This window comes from Panthera uncia, chromosome B4, assembly GCF_023721935.1.
Source record: "Panthera uncia isolate 11264 chromosome B4, Puncia_PCG_1.0, whole genome shotgun sequence".
In the NCBI taxonomy this organism is placed as follows: domain Eukaryota; kingdom Metazoa; phylum Chordata; class Mammalia; order Carnivora; family Felidae; genus Panthera; species Panthera uncia.
The window spans coordinates 70615516-70628745 of record NC_064809.1 but is presented as its reverse complement, the minus strand read 5'-3'; the positions used below and the strand labels follow the sequence as shown (position 1 = coordinate 70628745).

At 36.2% G+C, this 13230-nt stretch overlaps 1 protein-coding gene across 2 annotated transcripts in view; it reads right to left on the bottom strand.

Annotated features, from left to right (window-relative positions):
• Positions 1 to 396: 396 nt before the first annotated feature.
• ANO6 (anoctamin 6) overlaps positions 397 to 13230 on the bottom strand; it is a 150751-nt gene continuing 137917 nt past the window's right edge. For both annotated transcript variants that reach the window (XM_049625336.1, XM_049625337.1), the window contains 2 exons: positions 10405 to 10539; positions 397 to 2169 (listed from right to left, as the gene is read on the bottom strand). In XM_049625336.1, coding sequence (XP_049481293.1) covers positions 2031 to 2169; positions 10405 to 10539 — 274 coding nt within the window. In that variant the 3' untranslated portion in view covers positions 397 to 2030. The remainder of the gene's footprint in view (positions 2170 to 10404; positions 10540 to 13230) is intronic.

Below are 13230 nucleotides of genomic sequence, written 5' to 3'. Positions count from 1 at the left end.
CTAAGGAACAAAATCAAAATTTTATAACTGTATTTTATAAAAAAATATTTTAAGTTACATTTCCCTTTTATCTTGCCAGCCAAAAAGCTAAGAGCCTTATTTAATGCTCAATCACAAAAACAACATTAATCTTGATTACTTCCATAACTTTTCCCTCACTTTCTTGATCCTAATTTCCTTTTTCTAATCTATTAACCCTTTTAGCATTCATGTTAGTGAATACTCCAGCTCTTTCCAAAAGAAAGAGGTAGAAATGAATACATAAGTATATGAATGATGAGATAGATGATTGAATCAGCCAACAAAGAAGCATGAAAAGCTCCTCTTTTCTTCTCCTTTTTAACAATTTAAAAATATAATCCTTTTAACTCATATTCTTTTATGTGTTTCCTTCCCTTTGTAAGTCACTCTAACAAGACTCAAAGGATTCTTCAGGAAATTGGGATAGAATGAAAGATTCATTTTTTCCAAAACAATGGAAAAAACTGTGCACAGGGACAGATTTGAAAGTCATGTCCTTAATTAAGGATGGGTTGGTGGAAAAGAAGAACTGAGAGAAGAGATGGGGGTGTGGTGAGTGAAAGAGAATTTCTTAAGGAAAATGGAATTTCCAATTGTACTCTGTGGAGTATAGTTAGCTTCTGGTATTATCACTGGCATTTGCCTTAAATCCAGTGTCCAAGGATATGCACTAACTAGTGACCTTTATGAGTCAACATCGCCAGAAGGCAGCTTCCCTCCTGCTACCTTTAAGTCTTACTTTGTGTGATCTAGGGCAGATTTTTATAGTCTAGACTTGCATTGGTTTCTAGGGGAAAGGCACTGAAATCTATTTTAATTCATAAGTTAAGTGTAAAAATTCATGTGTCGACAATACCCTGCAATCATCTTAATTAAGTAGCAGAACATTTTTTTCAAACACAGCGCTCAATTTGTGAGTGAAGTGGTTGGTACTACCGTCAGCTGGTGAAGAACACAGTAATGGCAAGAAACGCAGATTTGCTGTCAATTTCTGGCTGTCATCTGCTAGGTAGGTAACTTGAGCAAATCATTTAATCTCTCAGATCCTCAGTGTTTTAATCTGTAAAATGGATGTAATAACTGTTCTGCCTATCTCACAGGGTTACTGTGTCAAAAGTGATAACATAAAAAAAGTGATCATATAAGTTCAAGAATTTTGTCAAATATAAAATTTAAAGTGACATTATAATAGGAACATATTTAGTTACAATAAGACTTAGATGGAGTAGGTCAGAATATTTTAACATCATTTAAAGATTCCTAAACTTTCATGGTGGAAGGAGGGGATAGAGAAAAGATCACAACATGGGAGAACAGGAGGTCAAAGTTGTCAGGAAAATTCTCCAAAGCAAGATGACCATCTTTCTTCCCAGCTAGAGTTTCAGGCATGCCTTTCCTTAAGCTACCTCCAGTCTCAATACTTGTCCTAAGCTTCTAGGATTTTAAGAAGTCCTATAGCTCAAGATCATCTGCATGCTTAAGGGAACCATTTGTGTTTTGTGGGAAGGTTTTGGGACAAAGTGAATATCTGTTCTCATTTATATACAAAGCCTTTCTTATGCATATTAATAGATAAGGCCTAAATCTGATAAGCAGGTTTAAAAAAAAAACAAAAGAAAAAAACAAGCTAGTTTCAGTACATTTTGAAAGTGGGAAAACGCTAGTATAAATTTCAGGTTTCTACTTATTTGAATTAAGGAAGATACTTACAATAAGTAAACCTATTAAACAGTACTCATGAGATAAGGTGGGTTTGAGGTTTCTGCTTTGATTACTTCAAATACTCTAACAGTTTCAATGCCACAGCTCCTCACTGACCTGCCGGAAGATTTTAGATAAGGCTCTTAATCTCAATTTACTATTTGTAAAAGAGGAATAAACACATGCATTACATATCTACCTTTCAGAATGTTTGGAGGTTTAGTTGAATATTACCTTTCTGAATTTCACAGAGAAATAAAATAATTCCAGACCATGCTAAAATTATTACAAGAAAAAAAAATCTTTCATTAGTTACAAATGTTTGGAATAACAAAAATTACCTTTGAGGACTCGCAAGTAATATTGAGTTTCCAGAATGGACAAAGCCTATCACACTGAGGACACATGATGATCTTGCCACCAATATCAGGATGACAAACTTCTTTGCTAAAGAAAAGAGAAAAATAAAATTTTTAAAAATGTTAATATGACTTCCTTTCTAGCAGCATAAAATCAAACATCCATTTGTGATAAGAAAACTAAATTCTCATAAAACTAGGAAAAGAATTGAACTTCATTAATCTAATAAAGGCTGCTACATAAAACCTATAAAAAAAAACCCATTATACTTAATGGTAAAATGCTAAAAGTATTTCCTTTAGATCAGGATGAAGTGTCCTGTTATCACCTGTTATCACTACTTCTTTTCAGTTAGGGCCTTGCCAGCACAGTAAGTCAAGAAAACCAAAGATAAAGATGCTGGACACAGAATCGGTATTCAAAATATACATTGGGCCAGTAAAAGGAATTATGTCCCTAGAGATCTGCAACAATAAGGACTTAATCGTTTTAAATACCATCTTTAAACAGCTTAAAAAAATAAAGAGCCTAGGAATAAATCAAATTCAAGATGTGTAAGATTTATAGGGGGAAAATGATAAAACTGTTCTGAACGAGTGAAAAAGATCTATATGAATGGACACATCATCATGTTCATAATTTGGAAGACTCAATATCTGAAGATGTTATTCGTCCCCCATTTGAGCCATAAATTCAATAGAAGGGCAAAAGGCTCAGAACAGTCAAGACATTCCTAATGAACAAAGTGCTACTGACATAAGTTAAGAAAAGCTGAGCAAGGAAAAAAAAAAATAGAATTCATAAACAATCTTCTACATATTCAGAAACTGACTTAGGGCAAGGCTGGTCCAGCAAACCAGTAAGGTGAGAAGTGACATTTCAACAAATGGGGCTGCTGCAATCCAATATCTATATGGAAAAATGTGAAACTGAACTCCTAAATCCTATCACATATAAATCAACTCCAAGTAGAAAACAGGAATGTAGCAGTAGGAACTTGTTAACAAAAAAAAAAAAAAAAAAAAAAAAAAAAGGAGTTGGGGTAAGAAATTTCACTAATGAGAAACCAAAAAGTATAAATCATAAAGGAAAATACTGATATATTCAAAGTCGTGTAAAAGTGAGAATTTCATTAAAAGACCGTTAATGGATAATGGAGGAGAAGAAAAAAACAGCCACAAACTGGTAGAAGTTTTGCAACACATAAAAATGACAAAGGACTCTTCACTAGAGTATTTAAATAATTCCTACAAATAAGAAAAAAAAAACTAACAAGCTTACAACAGGTTGTAAACTGCTCCCCTTAGGAGAAGTCATTAAGATGGACTCCTATGTGAATGGGACTGGAGTTGCAGAATTTGGTAGCCTTGCAAATAACTCAGTTAAAAACAAATGGGCAGGGAAAACACTTCTAGGATATCTGAATAAAGATCTTGGAAAACCTGCTCCTTCATAAACACAATGAGAACACTGGCAAAATTTGTCAAAAGTAACCTCTGCAGAACTCTGGAAATTAAACAAGGGCTTACAGAAATCTGAGGAGTAAAAACAGCTAAATCTCCATAAAAATAGTGAGCTTTGTCACCTTTTTACTTGACCTATCCCCATCCCCATATCCTTGGCCTAACGGTGGTGTTATTAGACAATAGCCCCATGACCATGGTAGCATAGCAGCCACTGAAGGAGGCAGAAGTGATCTGAAGCTACCAAAAACCCATCCCCAGAGAACTGTCACTATTTGATGAGTCTGGAAGCTCCCTGGAAAAACTCCATTCTCAGGATTTGTCATTTTTGACCTGTCTCAGAGCTCCTACTGTGCCAGCAATCCTATCCCCAGAGGGTCTGTTGAAAGCATTAGCAGAAATTATTTAACATTACAGCTGCCCAAGACAGCAACACCAGTAAGGGCTAACAAGGTGCCCACCAAAAAGGAAATTTCCTAAAAGGAAAAATTGGGAAATGAGGTATCCATGGGAGATTTCAAAAAGTTCTAACAAATTCCTAGGATTGTAGAAGGCCATGTGCACATGTAGGACCGTGCAGGTGGCCAGGAAAGACCTGAGAAAACCTTAATCCCTACTCTCTGGTTGGCTTTGAGGTTCTGCATAAGCAGGAAATAAAGGCTAAGGAAGAAGTGCAAACTGCCCACTAAAGTGCTGGGGGCATTCCCCACAGACACACACAGAGTCACCTGGCAAAGGCTCAAATGACTGGTTCCCAGCATTTAAAGGAATCACTATCCCTTAGCTGACAACTAAGCTTATTGAATACAGACTTCATGGCCATACACAACAAAGAATGAAGACTTTACAGAATTTGTCCAGGAAAGTAACTAAGTAAACAGCAACGGTGGCAGTGATGACAATAGAAGCAACAACTGCGAAGAGAGGGGAAAATAGGATTTCTAGATCTGCCACATTATAAAATTTAAAATGCCCAGTTTTCCACAGAAAATGACGAGATACACAAAGAAACAGAAAATTTTGGTCATAACAGGGGGGCAAAAAGGAGTCAATAGAAACTGTCCTTGAGGAAATCCAGAAGTTGGACTTATTGGACCAAAAACTTAAAATAAGCAATTAAACGTATGTTCAAAGAACTGATACGAATTCTGCTAAAGAATTAACTATGTGAGCACTGTACCATGCAGAGAATATCAATAAAGTTGTTAAAAAGAACCAAGTAGAAATTCTAGAGATACAAAAGTATAATTAAAATGAAAAGTTCATTGGAGAGGTTCCTCTGCAGATGACTGGTAGAAAAAAAAAAAACAAACAGCTAATTCAAAACTAGGTCTACTAAGATTATTCAGTCTGAGTAACAGAAAGAAAAAGGAATGAAGAAAAATGAACCCAGACTCAGAGACAGGACACCATCAACAATACCAATATACACATAATGGGAGTCCCAGAAGGGAAGGGAAGGAAAGGAAAGAAAGGAGTTAGAATATATGAAGAAATAACAACTGAAAGTTTCCCAAATTTGATGAAAACGTTAATTTGTATATCCAGGAAGCTCAGCAAACTCCAAGTAGGATAAACTCAAAGATATCCAAACATACGCACATCAGACTCAAGGTGTCCAAAGAGGAGAACAAAGAGAATTTTGACAGCAGAAAGAGAAAAGTGATTCTGCATGTACAAAGGGGTCCTGAGTAAGATAAACAGTTGGCTTCTTATTGGAAACCATAAATACTAGAAGGCAGTGGGGTGTTATACTCAAAGTGCTGGAAGACTGTCCACAAAGTATTCTGTATCTAGCAAAACTATTCTTCAAAAAATGAAGGAGAAATTAAGACATTCCTCAATAAACAAAACCTGAAAGAACATGTTGCAAGCTAATGTGATCCACAAGAACTACTCAGGAAAGTCCTTCAGGCTCAAATAAAAATTACTAGACAGTAACTCAAACTCACCTGAGAAATAAAGAGCACTGACAGAGGTAACTACACAGGCAAATAACACAGTATAAATATATTTTTGCATGTAATCATTTTCTCCTGATGTAAAAGACAGTTGCATGAAACATTAATTATAAAACTATGTTGATGGGCTTATAATGCATAAAAGATGTAATTTGTATGAGAATAAGCGCAAAAGAGTGAGGAGGGAAAGGACCCATACCAAAGCAAAGTTTCTGCATACTACTGAAAATAAACTGGCATTAAAACTGAATGAAATTGCTTTACAACAAGATATTAATTATAATCTTCAGGTCAACCACTTAAGAAAATAACAATCACAACAAAAGAGTAAAAGAAACAACAAAGAGGAATTAAAATGGTATACTAGAAAATATCTATTTTACACAAAAAAAGATAGTGATAAAGAAATAGGGAAGAAAAGACCTGAGACAAATAGAAAATAGCAAAATAGATGTGAATCCAATTTTATTAAAGATTACATTAAATTTAAATGAATTAAACATTCCAACAAAAGGCAAAAAAAGAGAATAGAAAAACAACAGAAAATCAACAAAAGTTGGTTCTTTGAAAAGATCAACAAAACTGACAAATCTTTAGCTAGACTAATCAAGAAAAAGAAAAAAGTTTCAAATTCAGAAGTGAAAGTGAAAGGAGAGACATTAATATTGACCTTAAAAAAGTAAAAAAGATTATAAGGGAATACTATGAGTGATTATATACTAACAAATTAATCTAGATGAAACAGAATAAATTCCTAGGAAGACATAAATAATTGAAGCTGACTCAAGAAGAAAAGAAGAAACAGAAAGTCTGAATGGATCAAGAGAAAGTAAAGAGATTAAATTAGTAGTTTAAAAGAACAACAACAAAAACTTCCAGTGAAGAAATGCCTAGCCCCACACGGCTTCACTAATTCTATCAACAATTTATAGAAAACTGACACCAATGCTTCACAAACCCTTCTAAAAATAAAGAGGTGGGAACACTTCCCAATTCATTTTGTGAGACCAAAATTACACTGATGTCAAAGCCACACCAAGACATCCCAGGAAAACTACAGACTATTATCTCCTATGAATAAAAATGCAAAAATCCTCAAAAAAATCCTAGCAAATCAAAGCCAGTAACATATAAAGGATTGTGATCAAGTGAGATGTATCCCAAAATGCAAGGATAGTTCAACACATGAAAATCAACTCATTTAATACACCGTTTTAACAGAATAACAAGAAAAACTAGGCATCCTCAACTAGATGAAGAACATTTATGAAAAACCCACAGCAAGTGTCATCCTTACTGGTGAAAGACTGAACGCTTTCCTTTTAAGATGAACATTGTACTGGCGAATCTAATCATGGCAACTACACAAGGAAAATAAACTAAAAGCCTCCAGACTAGAAAGAAATAAGTTAAACTATTTCAATTCCAGATGACATATAGTGTGTATTAAAATTCTAAGAAACGTACCAAAGAACTATTAAAATTAATAAGCCAGCCCATCGAGGTTACAGGACACAAAATCAATATACAAAAACCAATTATATTTCTATACACTAGCAATGAGTAATCCAAAAATTAAGGAAACAATTTCATTTGTAATAGCATCAAAAAAGAATAAAATATTTAGAATAAATCTGAGAAATGAAGTGTGAAACTTATACACTGAAAAATACAAAACAGTTTGTTAATAGAATTAAAAATAATTTAATGCAATTCTTGCTTTTTTTAAAAAATGGACAAGCTGATCCTAAAATTAACATGAATGTAAGGGATCCAGAATGGCCAAAACAATCTTGAAAAAGAAAAAAAAAGTTTTCAATTTCAAAACTTACTAACAAAGCTACAGTAATCAATCTCGTGTGTATTTGCAAAAATACAGATCACACAGACATACAGATCAATGGAAAAGAATTGAGTGTCCATAAACTCTTACACTTATAGCCAATTGGTTTTTTGACAATGGAGCCAAGACAATCCAATAGGAAAAGAACAGTCTTTTTAAAAATGGTGCTGGGACACCTGGATATACACCCAGAAAAAATGAATCCTAGACCTAAATCTATAAAACTTATAGATGATAAACACAAAATCCTCATGAATTTGGATTACAAAAGCTTTCTAAGATATGACACCAAAAGCACAAACAGTAAGGGAACAAAATATTAAACTAAACTCATTGAAATTAAAAACGGTTGTGCTTCGAAGGACACCACCAAGCAAGTGAAAAAGGCGATCCACAGAATGGGAGAAAACATTTGCAATGTATTTGATAAGGGATTTTTATCCAGGATAAGGAACAGTTAAAAACAGACAATAAAAAGACAACACAACTAAGAGAAGCAGAGGAGGAAGAGACGTTTCTCCAAAGATATCAAGTGGCAGATACGCACATGAAAAGATGCTCAACATCAGAAGGCATTAGGGAGACACGAACAAACCCATAATGACCAAACCATGTTATACCCACCAGGATGACTAATACATATGCATTTTTAAAACCCAGCAGAAACAAGTGTTGGTGAGGACGTGGAGAAATTGGAATCCTCATAAACTGCTATTGCAGATGTACAATGGTGCAGTCACCTCGAAAAATATTTTGGCAGCTCCTCAAAATGTTAAACATAGAGTTCCTGTGCATTGTTGCAGCAATTCCATTTCTTTAAAAATATATTCTCAAAGGAACTGAGAACATATTCTTCTACAACAATTTGTACATGAATGTCCACACCAGAATTAGTAATAATAGCCAAAAAGTGGAAACAACCTAAACTGACATGGGTGAATGGGTAAACAATATGGTATGATCCACACAACGGCATATTTGACCACAAAGTGGAATGAAGCACTGATCGAAGCTACAACATGAATAAACCTTAAAAAGCGTACGCTAAATGAAAGAAGACAGTCACAAAAGGCTACCTACTGTATGGCTCCACATAAATGAAATGTCCAGAATAAGCACGTCCACAGAGACAGAGAGTAGATTAGTGGTTGCCAAGGCTGAGAGAAAGGGGGTTAGGGAGTGACTGTTAATGGGTGCGCATTTCCTTTGGGTGTGATGAGAATGTTGCACAATTAGATAGTGGGGATAGGTGCACAACTCTGTGAATGTACTTAACACCACTGTACACTTTGAAAGGGTGCACTTTACGGTATGTGAATTCTATCGCAATAAAGCTGTTATGTTTAAAGGGGACATAAAGTTCAAACAGAACTTTTATACAAGAGGAAATACCTATAGTGTCCTCCACTTACACATACATATTTTCAAAAGCACACAGAAATATATTTGGTAGGGAGACAAATATATGTGATAAAGAATATACAGTCTATGTAAAGGAATGATAAAAATCAAAATTTAGGGTAGTTCTTATTTGCAAAGCGCAAAGGGAGGGAATGCAGTCAAAGGAAGCACTTTGCTTGGGTAACGGTAACATTCTTTTTCTCAAACTGGTGAGAGATCATTATTCCTTATACCTTCAATACATTTTCTATTCCTGGGAATCTACTCAGCATGGAATAAACTTAACTGAAAATATTTAAATGCATATACTTGAAATACTTTAAAAATATTTCATACAAGTAATTAAAGCCCCCAAAATTCTGAGCACAGGGAGTTATCCCCAAGACCCTCCCCCTGGATTTCTGTAAGTTCAACTGTGTGAAACTGTAAGAAACACATGGTGTGACTGTCAGGGTGATTTTATAAAATGAATTGTAATGAGAACAGCCACAATGCAAGAATCTTGTAAAAATGCTACTCTTGCACTTTGAAAGTATATTTTTGAGATGGCTTTTTTTTTTTTTTTTTTGATTAGAACAGTATATAAAACAATGGAGAAGCCAAAGACAAATTTAGGCAAAAGGTATCAAAATTCAGCCTTTGGCCCTGAACTCTTATTTTCAGTGAAGAGATAAGAGTACTTCAAAGACCATCTGCAGCTTTCTAGCTAAGAAGCCATAATAGGTACAAAACGCTCAGAATTCGCTGTTAAATAGAATGGATAATTATGCCTATACATAAGAGCTGCCATGTAAGCTTCCTGCCTCGGGAGCCAGGCTGATATGCTTGGGGCTAGAAAAATCTGGTCATCAGCTAGCTCATTGCTGGTGCCCAGAAATTTTGATCTGGCTGTCAGAGCTGGAGAGAGGCCAGGTGAACACAAGAAAATGCCTGGTTCAGTACTGCATCCCTTCTAAAGGTTGAGACTACCAAAAGCAGAGGAATAATAACACAATTCAGAATAGTAATGGTGATACTCAGTGTTCTGGCATCCATTTCCCTTTAAACAGTGCAGCTGGTATTTTAATTCTAACATCAAGCATAAACTAATTGTTTATCACTTGTTTTTTTCCATAACACTGTAAGGGCTAATTTTCAAAAAGTAAAACAGAAACAAAAGTACTGTTTACTTGAATTTTTAAACATCTATTTCCTAATATATATTAAAAAGTTATTTCTAAAAAAGCACAAAAACACCAATTTTATCAAGTTTTGCTATTGAAACCCTGAAGAAATCAAAGCTGCTCTTGGCTCACAATCTGTAGGGCTGAGTGAAGCATTCCTCTGGGGGCCAGAAGTTCAAGGACAATTCTCCTTCCAGACCGCCTCTCTTTTTCAAACAAAGTATTGTCTTAAAAAATTGGAATGTTTCCTAAGGGTAATATTCCTGTCAGAAACTGGGCTGCATTATCTAAAAAAAAAAAAAAAAAAAAAAAAAAAAAAATTTCCACTTCACTTAGTTATTATGCTCAGGACAAAAGGGATAGATCATCCAAGGCAGTAAGTGCTCTGTGAGGAGTTTTCTTTTACCAAAAACAGTCTAAGACCCTGAAACTAATTTTATGTCCAATCAACTTTTCGGCAGGCATGGTAACAAGGAATAAACACGACTTACCTCCATGTACAGTTGTTCTGATTAACATATCCATAGAGAAAGCAAGCCACTCCCACTACCGCTGCCAGGAGGAGCATCTGAGTGTAATATCCCAGCCATGCAAAGTAGATTCCAATCTTTTCTCCATAATATTTCCTGAAGACAGAAATTGGCTTTAGAAGTCACACGGAACCCCGCTGCAGGTTCATTCTAATATTAATGTCTGATTTTAAATACAGGAGGCTTTAAGCTCAAACTTCTTACTTGATTCATGCTTAAAAAATATTCATTTTCATAGAGACCCCAAATTCACTAGGAAACAAGTATTTTACATATCATAGAAGTACTGATCACTGGTCAGATTGGTGAAGCAAAGTTAATTAGAATAGGGCAAAGGAAGGAAAAAGTGCTAAACGGTGAGCAAATAGAGAACGTTACCGTCGTTCTTTGTAAAGACTATCACATTTGACACGTTCTCCAAAAGATTATTTTTAACATGCATGAAACAAGTAAACATGAACAATCTGCTCCCAGTTACCGGCTGTTGCTTATCTAGGGAACCTCCTTGGAACAAATGTAATGTAAATCACAAATTCTAACAAGAAAGTGACTGATCGGTCACTAATAATGACTGAGGAATCCCCTGCCCTGGACTCCTTACATCTAGCACTTCCATTTTTTCTAAGTTTTAAAAACTGGTCAGTGAAAAGAGGCCAGGGAGGCACAACTGGAAGAAAGGATGCAGGGCATGAAGTAGTGCCTGCCACATTGTTCCTGAGAGGGAGACAGTTTCAGTTAGGCATAAAGAAAGTGCACAGGGGTGAGGAGAGCACAGTGAGGTGATTGTTTTGGTGACTCTTGCTGATGTTTTCTTAGACTGATTCTCTCTTGGCTCATTACTGGTCCATACAAGCTGTAGATTTACTTAAGCTCTTAGCTTACTTAGAGGCCTATGTGAGACTTCCGGTTCAGTATGGAGCTGGGCTGAGGTCCTTGGACTTAGCCTGGTAGGGACTAAGCTCTGAGAATAACCTAGAGTCTTGGGGGATTTCACACAGGAACATCTCTGGGCTGAACCCGTGGTCACAGGGAAACTGTGAAACTAGCTCCATAGGTTGTAGCCTGCCTGAGTGTAGGCCACATCCCTGGGGATAAGGAAGGGCTGACACAGACATGGAATCAGGAGTCAGGGTGAACAAAATGTTCCATTTTTATGTGACTGGGGCTTTGCCGTCTGGCTCAGAGACTGAAGGCAAATGACAGGCTCAGGGTAGTGCCTGAGAAAGAAAAGCTTGGCAATGGGTTTGCAACATCTTGGCTGTTAGGCTTTCTGAAATATGCTCTTATCAACCATTCACACTGGAAATGCCACATTTAAAAGTGGAAAGAATCTTAGAAATTACTGGTCCGTTGGTAGTAAAAATATTCTGCCTCATACAGAGCTAGTAAGGCAGTCCCTGCTTGTATACTTACCGTGACAGGGAGTTCATTATTTCTAAAGGCATCCACATTATATTGCAGGAAAGAAGATCAGAAAGAACTTTTTAATCTCAAACAGAAACCTGCCTCCAAGTTCTTGCTGAAAGGCTAGGTATAATAAGGATCCCTTCAAATGTGATACTCTGATCATTATCTCTCTCTGCCAAAAACATCCCAATTCTTAACACCAATTTCTAAAAACTGAGCTTTGATTTTTAATCAGAGTTATAAATATATATTCAGTAAGGCCCAAATTGTTCTAGTAACTGTCATGGCGGTTCATTGCTTAATTTTCTGTGTACTTACCAACAATTCAGCCCTAGACTTTTACCTAAGGTATAACTTTCTCAGCACGTTCAAACATATGAGGTAGTCGATCAAGTTTCATCTCCTTGAGTAAATCCCATCAGATCCTCTCCAATCTGGATTAATGATTCTCTAGCCCTGCCACAGAGCTGTCACCTGGGATCTCTCTGTTCCTCTCTCATGCTGGGAATCTGTTTACTAAAGCCATGTTTTTCTCTTTCTTGGTGGAGCATTACCTTGCACATTTAAATTGTGAAAATTCATTGCACTTAAATTAACAGCTTGACCATACATGGAACTGGAAAGTGAAAAATCAACTCCCTTGGAAATTTGAAATTACTGCTCTTTTCTTCTACCTGCAGTGTTGTCATTGAGAAGTTCAGTGTTATTTTGAGTCCTGCTCTTTCAAATGAAGCCTGTTTCTCTTTCTGAAGGTTCTCAGGATCTTCTCTTTGTCGTCAGTGTCCTGAGATGTTATGGTGTGGTGACTGGCTGGCTCTATTTTTATCCTCTGGGCTCAGTACTCAGTAGGATCCTTCCACCTGGAGACTCATCACATTTACTTCTTGTCCTGAGCGTGCTATAAAGCCACATACACATGAGTTGTGTCTTTCCCTACTGTTAGCTTTATTCATTATAAAGCAGGATTTGCACAATTGTAACAGGTTCAGGACTCCAAACTCAATGACATTTCACTATGCATTTAATTTGGCTCCATACATGCCACATGGGACAAGATACGATACAAAATCACACAACAAACAAGATACAATGAGGGTGAGAAATTAATGAACCAAATACAGTCAGTCCGTGAGCGCACAGTTGAGATGTGGACCCAGCCCCTCCGAGTCACTTCCTGCTTCTTATATGCAAGCTGAGGAGGGTCTTTGTTATGTTCAGAGACCAATGGGCCCATTGCCTTTCAAATGTGGTCAGGCAAGGAAGAGTCCAAATTTGGAGAATCTGACAGTTCGCTGCAGAAGTTTTCCCTTTTTAAAGGAGTATGATCAGTCTTTTGAGCCTTTCCAGGCCTCTTCTGGTTCTAGTGATCATCAGTTCTTG